The sequence below is a fragment of the Rattus rattus genome, chromosome 5, assembly GCF_011064425.1.
Source record: "Rattus rattus isolate New Zealand chromosome 5, Rrattus_CSIRO_v1, whole genome shotgun sequence".
Lineage (NCBI taxonomy): Eukaryota > Metazoa > Chordata > Mammalia > Rodentia > Muridae > Rattus > Rattus rattus.
Genome location: NC_046158.1, coordinates 71,463,926 through 71,477,085, shown reverse-complemented (window position 1 = coordinate 71,477,085; position 13,160 = coordinate 71,463,926). Strand labels below are relative to the sequence as shown.

The following is a 13,160-nucleotide window of genomic DNA, read 5'->3' as shown; positions in this document are numbered from 1 at the left end:
GGAAGGGAATAGCATTTGAAATGTAAGTAAAGAAATATATCTAGGGTTGGGGAATTAGCTCAGTGGTAGAGCGCTTGCCTAGCAAATGCAAGGCCTTGGGTTCGGTCACAAGTTCCAAAAAAAAAAAAAAAAAAAAAAAAATATATCTAATATTAAAAAGAGAGATACACGGTCCAAAAGTTAAAAGTAGCATAATAATAATCAGGGGTCCAAATAAAGTTGAAATCAAAGTTGTCAACCACAGGAAAGTAGTGAACCAAGACTCAAACCGTTCTTGATTCTGGTCTCTGTCTCTCTTCCTTTTGGGTAGTCCTTGCCTAACTTAGGCCATGGAGTCTTTAACTACTCCTAAATGATCAATATAAAAGCAACATTCTTCATTTAGAGTTGCATCAAAATGTAAAAGCTCTGCTTTTTCTAAATTAATAACTTCTTGGTGTAATTTTAGTAAGTCCAAAGATAAATTTGCATGAAATCAAACACTACCCCCTTTTTGATTGGGTTGTTTGGTCTTTTTGGTGGTTAGCTTCTTGAGTTCTTTATATATTTTGGATGTTTGCCCTCTATCGAATGGATGTGGGTTAGTGAAGATTTTTTTTCTCAATCTGTAGGATGCAGAGACCTTGGAATTGAGAGACTCTCAGGACTCAAAGGGGGTGGGGGACCCTAGATGAAATGCCCTACAGTGAGGAGAGGGAACTTATCGAACCCACCTCCAGCAGAAAGACAGGACATCAAATGAAGGATGGGGTTGCTATCCCATAGTCAAAAATCTGACCCATAATTCTTCCTGTCTGAAAGAAATGCAGTGATGGAAATGGAGAAGAACCTGAAGAAAAGAAGGTCCAGCGACAGGCCCAAAGTGGGATCTAGCTCAAGGGGAGACCCCAAGACCTGACACCATTACTGAGGCTATGCAGCATTCACAAAAAGGGACCTATAATGACTGCCCTCCAAAAAACCCAACAAGCAGCTAAAAGAGTCAGATGCAGATATGTGCACCCAAACAATGAACAGAAGCTGCTAGCCTCTCTGGTCTAGGAAAAGCTGAAGGAAGTTGAGGAGGAGGGCAACCCTGTAGGAGGACCAGCAGTCTCAATTAACCTGGACTCCTGAGATTTCTCCGACACTGAATCACCAACCAAGCAGCATATACCAGCTGAGATGAGGCCTCCAACACATATACAGCAGAGGACTCCTGGGTCTCTGTTCAGTCAGAGAAGATGTACCTAACCCTCAAGAGACTGGAGGCGCCAGGAAGTTTAGAGGTCCGGTGGAGTGGGTAGGGTGGGGATATCCTTGTGGAGACATGGGGAGCGATGTGGAACTATGGGAGTGTCGAACTATGTGGGGGGTCGTGGACTGGGAGTGTAATAAAATCTGGAGTGTAAAAATAAACAAATAAATTATTAAAAAATTAAATCACATGTCTTTTCTGACCATAGAAAATAAAATATGCATGTTAACTACAAATGAACTGTGATCATTGGAAGAAAACATGAAAAATTAGAAATACAGATATAGTAATCCACAGTAAATGGATAAATGAAGAAATCAATGTGGCAATTAAAACATAAATATAAACTTTGAATTAGAGAAGCCAGGCTTGATGATGTACACGTCTAACCCTAGATGATAGGATGCAGGGGCAGGTGGATCTCTATGGGTTTGAGGTCTGGTTTGCCTAGCGAGTTCTAGATCAGCCAGGGCTATGTAAAGAAACCCTGTCATGTAATTTTGCATGCCAAAATTACACAATACATAACTAAGAACAGTGGGAGGAAAGCCTATGTCATTAAACATCTATGTCCCCTAGCAAGAGATTTCACATGAATATTATAAAAGTACAGCCCAAAGAACTAAGAAAGCAAGAACAAACAAAATAGAAGACTAGTGATAAATCAACTGGTATCATGGCACACATCAATAAAATGAACAATAAAAATTATAACACCTTTATCATATGCAAAATTTAAGGAGACAAAGACAAGACAATTATATACAAATAAACAAAAATAAAGAGAAGGAAAAGTAGGGAAGACAACAAATGCCAAAGATAGAGTTATACCCTTCTAGAACTTTAATATACATACAACAATAGCTTAGAAGAAAATCTAGGATAAATGAATTAATTTCTCCCCATATTAAAAATATTAGATTTAAGAATTGTCCTTTCAAGGTCTGCAAAGAGTTTTGTTGAATTTTGATGGGGGTTATATTGAATATTTAGATTGCCTTTGGTATGATAACCATTTTTACTATGTCAATTCTACTGATTCACGAGCAAAGGAGATCCTTGTATATTCTAATATCTTCTTCAATTTCTCTTTTCAAAGACATGGAGTTTATGTCATACAAGTCTTTCATTGCCTTGGTCAGAGGTACCTTAAGATATTTTATATTACTTGAGGCTACGGTGAAATGTGCTCATTCCTTGATTTCTTTCTTAGTCTGTTTTACATTTGCGTATAGCAGGGCTACTGATTTGTGTGTGTGTGTGTGTGTGTGTGTGTGTGTGTGTGTGTGTGTGTGTGTTTGTGTGTGCATGTTAGTTTTGTATCAAACTACTTTGCTGAATGTATTTATCAGCTATACGAGCTTCCAGGTGGAATTTTAGGATCACATCTTCTATGAATACAAATTCTTTGACTTCTTTCTTTCCAATGTGTATCTTCTTGATATCCTCCATTGTCTTTTTGTTCTGTTATCATGTGGTCATCTTCTTTCAGATTCTTTATATAGTGGGTTATGTTTATTGATTTTCAAATATTGAACAATCCCTGCATCTATGTTAATGGCAGATCCCACTGGAGGGGAGGTGAAGGAATGTGGTAGCCAGAGAGGATGGAAGATATCTTCAGAATAAGGATTTCTATATCAACTGAGCAACGTACATGTGAACAAAGTACAGTCACAGAGACTGGAGCAACAAGTACAGGGCCTAAATGGGTCTGTACTAGGTCCTTTGCAAATGCGTTGTAGCCTACACTTTCATACTTTTATGAAACTCCTGAATATGTAAATGACTGGTTCTCTGATTGTGTACCTTTCTCTCTGTTGGTTTGTCCTCTCCAAATTCAATGTGATAGTTTTATTTTATTATATTTTACTTAGTTAAAAAACTCAAAAAGGATGACCAAAATGTGAATGCTTCACTCCTTCTTTAAAAGGGGAACAAGAATACCCTTGGGAGGGAATAGGGAGGCAAAGTTTAGAACAGAGGGTGAAGTAATGCCCATTCAGAGCCTGCCCCACATGTGGCCCATACATATACAGCCACCAAACTAGATAAGATGGATGAAGCAAAAAAGTGCAGACTGATAGGAACTGGATGTAGATCTCTCCTGAGAGATACAGCCAGAATATGTCAAATACATAGGCGAATGCCAGCAGCAAACCACTGACCTGAGAATGGGACCCCCGTTGAAGGAATCAGAGAAAGGACTGAAAGAACTTAAAGGTGCTCGAGACCCCACATGAACAACAATGGCAACTGCATAGGTAGCAATGAATAGCCTAGTAAGGGCACCAGTGGAAGGGGAAGCCCTTGGTCCTGCCAAGACTGAACCCCCAATGAGCGGGATTGTTGAGGGGAGGGCAGTAATGGGGAAAGGATGGGGAGGGGAACACCCATATAGAAGGGGAGGTGAAGGGGTTAGGTGGATGTTGCCCTGGAAACCTGGAAAGGTAATAACAATTGAAGTGTAAATAAGAAATACCCAATTTAATAAAGTGGAGAAAAAAACATTATTGAGATTAAAAAGAAGAACTTGTTCTCAGGTAATAAAATGATATATTTTAATTAAAAACATCCCCACAGAACAAACATAAAACCAAAAGAAATCTAAAATTCTTTTTAAAATGTTAATATATATTATATATATGTATATATATGTATATATATAATATATATATACCATGTATACATACACTTTGAATTTATAGACCAAATGTCATTTATCTGTTTGAAAATAAAATTAAAATTGGATATATGTTTATATTTTTTCATATATAATAAGTAACAAAGTTGCAATAATAATAAATTCTCCTAATAAATAAAATCCAATAAATAGGTGACTTAATTGCAGATTCACACCAAACTTTTAAAATACTATTCCTGTATGCTCAACACAGAACAACTGGCAAAGAGGGAATATCTGATACTAGTACTCTGCTGATACAAAACCCTACACATCAATAAAAAGACCAAACTACAGAGGCATACAACAGACCCACAGCTGAGCAGCAGCCTGAAGCAGTAGCTGTAGAGTCAGTGTGGGGACCAGATCTGACCTAGTGTGACACCCACAGGTGTGTGAGCATGAACAAGGTTTGGGGAATCTAGTGTACATCAGGACCAGTCGTTTATCTGTTTATTTTCCTGTTAACAGCTTAGATCAATGTATATATGCATCAAATTCTTACATAGTGAATTTATAGACCAAATGCCATTTAGCTATGTGAAAATGAAATTAATAGACCACAGGAAGCTCAAGAAGAAGGTTGACCAAAATGCAGATGCTCCAACTCCTTCTTAAAAGGGGGAAATATTCATAGGAGGGGATATGGAAGCAAAGTTTAGAGCAGCAACTCAAGGAATGGCCATTCAGAGCCTGACACACATGCAGCCTATATATATATATATATATGTATATGTATATATATATATGCACCAAAACTAGATAGATAATATTGATGAAGCTAAAAACTGCATGCTGAAAGGGACTGGATATAGATCTCTCCTCAGAGACACATCCAGAACATGTCCAATACAGAGGTCAATGCTAGCAGCACACCACTGAACTAAGAATAGGACCCCCTTGGGGCAATTAGAGGAAGTGTTGAAAGATGAAGGAGCTTGCAACCCCATCAAAACAACAATGCCAACCAACCAGAGCTCCCAGGGACTAAACCACTACCAAAGACTATACATGGACTGACCCAGGGCTCCAACTGCATAGGTAGCAGTGAATACCTTTGTTGGAGCACCAGTGGAAGGGAAAGCCCTTGGTCTTGCCAAGGTTGGACCCCCAGTGCAGGGGAATATGGGGGGCAATAAGAGGGATGTAAAGGGGAAATACCTGTATGCAGGGGGGGGGGATGGGGATTTATGGACAGGAAACTGGGAAGGGGAATAACCTTTGAAATGTTAAGTAAAGACATATATCTAATAAAAATTAAAAAAAAAGAAAATAAAATTAAAATGGGAAATCAGTAGGTAAAACCAAATTTTATGGCATCACTTTTCTAGATATCAGGCTTAATACTGGTACAAACCCCATTTTCTGTAATATAAGTCAACTGTGAAACCATACCTATATCTATGCACTGGATTTAGGGCACCCTATGATTCACATGGCATCAGCTTTCTTAGTAACTCACATTCATTTAGAAAGAAACTTAACTTTGCATATTATGGAGATTTTAATATTGTTAACTTTTAATTAATGGACAGGGGATATCTTTTCATTTATGCATTATTACCTTCAATGACATCTATAAATATTTGATAGACTTCATTGTACATATATTACCAGCTTTCATCTCTCTAATTAAATGCACTCCTGAATATTTAATTTCATATGCTTTAATAAATAGGACTTATTTTTTTGTCATGTACCTGATCCAATTTGTGCTGTCCATAAACTCATTTTTTAAAATTCTTTGAGAATTTCACACATGTGTAGAATGCATTTTGATCATATTAATCTGTACTCACTTGTCTAACTCAGACCAGACTTACCTTTTATCCGTCGTTTCATTTCAATGTCATGACCTCCATCTACCTGTACTGGACTGGGCATGTTCTATCATTGGTACCCTTTTATCCTAGACTGTCAATCTAGGACATAGCTTCTTTCCATCAATCTCAGTTATCCTGGTGGAAGGCTCACAACTTACAGTAACAGAATCATTTTTTATATACAAGCTTCTGACCAAGAACTATAAACTAGTCCTGGACAAAGAATATATATTGAATATGTCCACCACTTGATAGACAACAACTACACATAATAAATGAATATATATATGTATATTAGAATGCCATTTTTCAGGAAAGAACTTTCTCTTAAAATATGTACCTTACTTAGATATCCATCTTATATACTCAGGGCATATTTTTTTTCTTTCTTTGGAGCTGGGGACCGAACACAGGGCCTTGTGCTTGCTAGGCAAGTGCTCTACCACTGAGCTAAATCCCCAACCCCAGGGCATATTTTAATCTCCTATCATTAATTCATTAATAAATTAATTCAGTGTGCATAAACTTCACTTTTTTTTAGAGTCAACAAAAATCTTATCTTTTAATTGTAGTTTTTAATTAGTTACATCTGTTCTTTGACAACTCCATAGGTGTAAACAATACATTCTGATTGTCCTCTAGCCCCACCCTCCTATCTCCCTCCTTTCCTAGCAGCCTCCACCCCAGTCTCTTTCCCAGATACATGACTCTGGTTTTGCTTTATGACCCATCTCATGTAAATGGGGTCGTCTGTGTGACCACTAGATTGGAACTGTCCTTTGGTGGGGTCTATGAGAACCTTTTTTTTTTTTTTTATTAACTTGAATATTTCTTATGTACATTTCGAGTCTTATTCCCTTTCCCCGTTTCCGGGCAAACATCCCCTTCCCTCCCCACCTTCCTTATGGGTGTTCCCCTCCCCACCCTCCCCCCATTGCCGCCCTCCCCCCGACAGTCTAGTTCATTGGGGGTTCAGTCTTAGCAGGACCCAGGGCTTCCCTTCCACTGGTGCTCTTACTAGGATATTCATTGCTACCTATGAGGTCAGAGTCCAGGGTCAGTCCATGTATAGTCTTTAGGTAGTGGCTTAGTCCCTGGAAGCTCTGGTTGCTTGGCATTGTTAGCCATATAGGGTCTCGAGCTCCCCTTCAAGCTCTTCCAGTTCTTTTCTGATTCCTTCAAATGGGGGGTCCTGTTCTCAGTTCAGTGGTTTGCTGCCTCTGTATTTGCTGTATTCTGGCTGTGTCTCTCAGGATCGATCTACATCCGGCTCCTGTCGGTCTGCACTTCTTTGCTTCATCCATCTTGTCAATTGGTTGTGTATATGTATGGGGCACATGTGGGGCAGGCTCTGAATGGTGTTCCTTCAGTCTCTGTTTTAACCTTGCTCTCTTAATCAAAGTGTTGAGTTGGTTTATGTCAATTGGCCCCTAAATGATAAAGTATGGAAACAATACCAGTCATATTGTTTTGCTATACAACTGATGTTTAATAAATAATAAAATCCACAAAGAATTTATCTGAAGCTAATAGTCCAAAGAAAAAGAATATAACTAAACATATTCTTTTCAGTCATGTGTAATAAGCAAAATCTCAATATTATATAAGATTATTTTAAATATCAGTCTAATATTCTATTTTTTAAAAAACATTGAGATTTTTTTCCAGTTTATATTTATTTACTAGAAAGCAACCAATTGTGAGTGAAGAAATGATTCAGCAATTAAGAGCAGTTGATCCTTTGGTAGAAGATGAGGGTTTGCTGCTGATAACTCATGAGTGGCTCAAAAAATCCTGTACCTTCAGTTCCAGGGACATCTAAGGCCTCTCTGTCCTCCGTGCACAAGTGTTCCTACTATGTGCACACACATGCATTCAGATACACAGATATACTTATAAAATAAACAAATAAATTCAAAAGAGAAAAAGGAATTTGATTATGATGATAAAAGTATGAGAAAAAGAAAAGATATGGATTACAATCCCAATTTAACCTCTTCTCTAATAACTATCTCCAAATAATGTCCAAATATTCATTATAGTTGATATTCCCAGCTATAAATAAAAAGTTGAACAAGAGGTTTAATGCATTGCCCATGTATGCAATGTCCAAAGACCCTTGTTTAATTATTATTTGAATTTATAATTTTTTCCTCCAGAGCTTCCTTATTGCATTTTTTACCTCAGAATTCCTGAGAGTGTAGATTAAAGGATTCAGTAGAGGGGCCACCATAGTATAAAATACAGCAACACCTTTATCAATTGGCAGGGTGGTCACTGGGCGTAGATACACAAATATGCAAGGAATAAAGGATAAGACAACTACTGTGATGTGAGACACACAGGTGGAGAGGGCTTTACGCCTGCCCTCTAAGCTATAGTTTTTCAGAGAGCGCAAGATGATCACATAGGATCCCATCAAGAGCAGGAAGTTAAATAGGCAGATGAACCCACTGTTGGCAGCAACAAAGAGACCAAGGGTGTGTGTGTCCATGCAGACAAGTTCCAACAAGGTACAAAATCACACAAAAATGGTCTATGATGTTGGGGCCACGGAAGGCCACACTGTAAAGAGGATCTGAATAGTTGCATGGAGAAATCCTCCGGTCCAGGCCACACCCACCAGGAGAATGCATAGCTTGTGGTTCATGATGGTCGTATAGTGCAGAGGTTTGCAGATGGCCACATAGCGGTCATAGGCCATCACTGTCAACAGGATGATCTCAGTAGCGCCAAAAATGTGCTCTGCATAGACTTGAGCCATGCATCCATTAAAGGAGATGACTTTGTTCTCCTGAAGGGAGTCCACAATCAGCTTTGGAGCTGAAGAAGAAGTGTAAATTGTATCTATTAAAGACAGGTGACTCAGGAAGAAATACATTGGGGAACTCAGAGCCTTGCTGTTGATGACAGTGACCACAATGAGCAGGTTGCCTGAAATTGTTATGAGGTACAAAACCAAAAATGACACAAACACTACTTTTTGCATTTGGGGGTTCTGTGTAAGACCTATCAAGATGAACTCAGTCACATTCCTTTTATTTTCCATGTGTGCAGTATAGTTTATTTTTAAATCCAGAAAGGGCTATTTACCTTTAGAAAAGAAAGGAATCAAAAATAATTACTTATTTCTCAAATAAACATCTTTACTACCTTCTGCTTTCAAAGATAAAATCCCCCATTTTTTTTTCAAATTTTCTGGAAATCTCAAACTTATTTGTCTTTTCTAGTCTTTTACTTTTTTAACTTCAAATTATTCTTATAAGATACAAGACATGAGGAAAAAAGGAATAACATTCTTTGGGGGTAAAGGAGCAATTAAAATCTTCAGTTTACTCTGAAATTATAGAACATTGTAACCATTAAAAATAATTTTAAAAATTAGAGACATCTAAAACTATATATGAAACAAGATCAATTAAAACCACAAAATAGGGGTTGGGGATTTAGCTCAGTGGTTAGAGCGCTTGCCTAGGAAGCGCAAGGCCCTGGGTTCGGTCCCCAGCTCCGGAAAAAAAGAAAAAAAAAAGAAAAACCACAAAATAGTTCCTTTACCCCATTCATAATAATATAAATATGGCAGAGGTAAAAGTGATAATGATTATTTTTGACTATAGTGAAAAACTAATTCAAAGACTCCATGTTTTACATATTTATTTCAAGAGTTAAACTAAAATTGAAAAATTTATAATCAAATTGTTATATATATTGGATTTTACAGATGTTAAATTATATCTATATGAGTTTTTTTCTTTACATCTTTAGAATAATGGGTGGCACAAAATATTACATTTTCTTATAGTGACTAAAATTAAAGTCACTATAAAGATAGAATGATCCATAAAGACTGTTACGTACAAAGATAGTACTGAGGTGTGCTCCACAGTGTAGTTGGAAAAGCAAATAATTACACTGATTTGATAACTACATACCATGAATATATGTTGAAACATCACATCATGACCTACACTGGGAAAAATTAGAAAATAAATTAATATATTTAGGATATTTATCTCATAATATTTATATCCATAATATTTATATATTATGGGCATTTTTATTTTTATATAACTTATTTCCTAAATTTCTTCAGATCCCACTATTAATTTTGAGATTGAAAAAATATGATCTTGATATTTTTCTTGAAGTCCTGTAACTGAATACATGAGTATTCAAGTTGAATAAAATAAGAGATATGAAACTGGAAATTTTACATTGGGACATTATGGCAGCCTAGGAAATACCTTAATATGGTTAAATAATATCATAATGTGCCTATGAAATTTTAATTACTAATTTATGAATCATTTTGAAGATTAGAACAGAGAGATTGTCATGACTGTCTCGCAGAATACCTAGCATTATCCTGAATGACATCTTTTTATTAAATATTTTATACCATATATTATGATCATGTTTTTTCTCTTCCTCCAACTCCTCCAAGATCCTTCTCCTCTTCCTATTCACCCAAATTATGTTCTGTCTTTTCAAGCCCCTCCATATCAACTCCGCAAAGAAGGAACAAAACTGAAAATAATAAATAAACTCTCAACAAAAAGTAACCCACACTCCAAAAGAAAAATGTTACATGTCTTCCAAAATATGGATGTTAGGTATTAAGCTTTTGTATATGTGTGCTGGATGTCATCTTTATTGTACCAGCTAAATTTGTTCTCTCATTTTGACTAATATCATTAGTCAACAATGATTTACATAGGTGACCATTCATTCTACTTTGAGTAAAGTAGTAGTCACTTGATACAAATTCTCTTTTATTTATTTGATGAAGATGCATATATTACCCATACTTCAGAATAGTATTTAAAACTTTGCAATTATTAAATCTTACAGTTTCCTAAACTTCAGGTTTAGTACATTGTTTTCTGTGTTCCTAGAATAAAAGGAAGAGTAAAGCAATTTGTCCCCATCTAATGTGAATGTGATATATAATTAAGACCAGGGAAAGGAGACCATACTCTATTTGAATGAGTGAATGGAACATTGACACAATAACTTTACAGCACTGAGCCCATGATTATGGCCTCCCTTCTAAATAGTCAAAACTACCAGAGAATCCACCTAGGACCAAGAACCCCTGAGAATAAAATGGAGTGCATTTCTAATTGCTAGATATTTTCTAGAGGAGTTAATCCTTTGGATAACAAAAACTGGACTAAAATGTTTTTTATAGTCACTCAAATGTCTGTGATAAAGTCATATTTTATGATTAAAACTACATATAATATCTAGACCTTGAATGTCCATCATTACTTCAGTTAATATTTCCATTTCCTGAAAGTTTTCAAATAATTTGAATACATTTTAATTCTCTTTTAAAACACTCAGATTCCTCATTTTCCCTCACACCATGTAGAAACAAAGACAAACTGAACAACTAAGCCATATGTCAAAACTGATGTCTTTAATGCTCAATGGAAGAGTAAAGAAATCAATGAGTTTCATTCACTGTACTGGTTCAAAGATTAATAACATACCCTGTGGTATTTGTAGAGGAGTGAGGAGAGATTGATCTTCTATAGAAGACTGTAAATGAAGAAGCAAGGATCTAAATGGATAACCAAATTCCAAACTGAGAAAACCTGGTCTGGTCATTTTTTAAAATTCCTATGCTCAGAAGTTTGGACATGAAACATTTGCTGTGCTCTGCTTTCCCATGTTTTGTGCAGCATGCTGAGGCTTACTTGCCATGTGCAAGCTTCCTGTGGGACTGTGCAAGCTTCCTGTGGGACACCCTTACACTGAGCACTGGCAATTCATAGGCACTGTACTAAGTGATTTCTGTGTAGTATTTCACCTGTTCCTAACAACAGTGTCAAAAATGTTCAAACACTATTGAAGGTATATTTTTAAGAAAAAAAAAAAAGACTTACCTAAAGTCCAAATTATAAAATAGAGAGGACCCTGTATTCAAATCTAGGATACCTGTCTTTAGCTGTTTAGCATTTATTCAGCACCTGTGTCTCCAACACAGATCAGTTCACTTTTAAGGTCAGCATTGCAAAGAAGTAAGTTAGTACTTAAAACCACTAGTTATAGTCACAGGAAACCTCCACAATACTATGCTAAGCTCTGAAAGAAAGCCAGATGGTAAATGAGGTCTCTAGTTTGCAATTCTATAGAACAGCTTTACATTAGAAATCCTATTTTCCACAATAAAAGAAATTCTGGGGGAATCACCATCCCTGATCTTAAGTTATACTACAGAGCAATAGTTATAAAAAGCAATTATATTGGTACAGAGACAGACACATATATTAATGGAATAGAATTGAAGACCCAGAAATGAACCCACATGACTATGGTCACTTGATCTTTGACAAAGGAGCCAAAACCATCCAGAGGAAAAATGACAGCATTTTCAACAAATGGTGTGGGTTCAACCCATTCTTTTCACCCTGTAAAAAGCTCAAGTCCAAGTGAATCAAGGACCTCCACATATAAGCAGATACACTGAATCTAATAGGAGAGAAAGTGGGGAAGAGCCTTGAACACATGGGCACAGGGGAAACTTTCCTGAACAGAGCACCAAGGAATTATGCTCTAAGATCAAGAATTGACAGATGAGACCTCATGAAATTGAAAAGCTTCTGTAAGGGGAAAGACACTGTCAATAGGACACAACAACAATTCACAGATTGGGAAAAGATCTTTACCAAACCTACATCCAATAGTGGGCTAATATTCAAAATATACAAAGAACTTAAAAAGTTAGGCTCCAGACAACCAAATAACCTTATTAAAAATGAGGTACAGAGTTAAACAGAGAATTCTCAGTTGGGAAACTTTGAATGGCTGAGAAGCACTTAAAGAAATGTTCAACATCCTTAGTCATCAGGGAAATGCAAATCAAAACAACCCTGAGATTCCACCTCACACCAGTCAGAATGGCTAAGATCAAAAACTCAGGTGATAGCAGGTGTTGGTGAGGATGTGGAGAAAGGGGAACACTCCTCCATTGCTAGTGGGATTGCAAGCTGGTACAATCACTCTGGAGGTTCTTCAGAAAATTGGGAGTAATTCTACCTGAGGACTCAGCTATACCACTCCTGGGCATATACCCAAAAGATGTTCCAACATATAACAAGGGCATATGCTCCACTGTGTTCACAGTAGCCTTATTTGTAATAGCCAGAAGCTGGGAACAACCCAGATGTCTTTTGACAGAGGAATGGATTCAGAAAATGTGGTACATTTATCCAATGGAGTACTACTTAGCTATTAAAAACAATGATTTCATTAAATTTGTAGGCAAATGGATGCAACTTGAAAATATCATGCTGAATGAGATAACCCAGTCACAAATGAACACACATGGTATGTACTCACTGATAATTGGATATTGGCCAAAAAGAGTCTGAGAATACACATGATACAAATCACAGACCATATGAAACTC

The 13,160-nt window shown here is 36.7% G+C and overlaps 1 protein-coding gene across 1 annotated transcript; it reads right to left on the bottom strand.

Moving 5' to 3' along the window:
* Positions 1-7,883: 7,883 nt before the first annotated feature.
* On the bottom strand, positions 7,884-8,804 carry LOC116900472 (olfactory receptor 4C12-like). The gene is given in 3 exon segments (XM_032902207.1): positions 7,884-8,256; positions 8,258-8,303; positions 8,306-8,804. Coding segments are annotated over 3 exon segments (906 nt in total). The 5' UTR covers positions 8,793-8,804.
* Between the last annotated feature and the right edge of the window lie 4,356 nt (positions 8,805-13,160).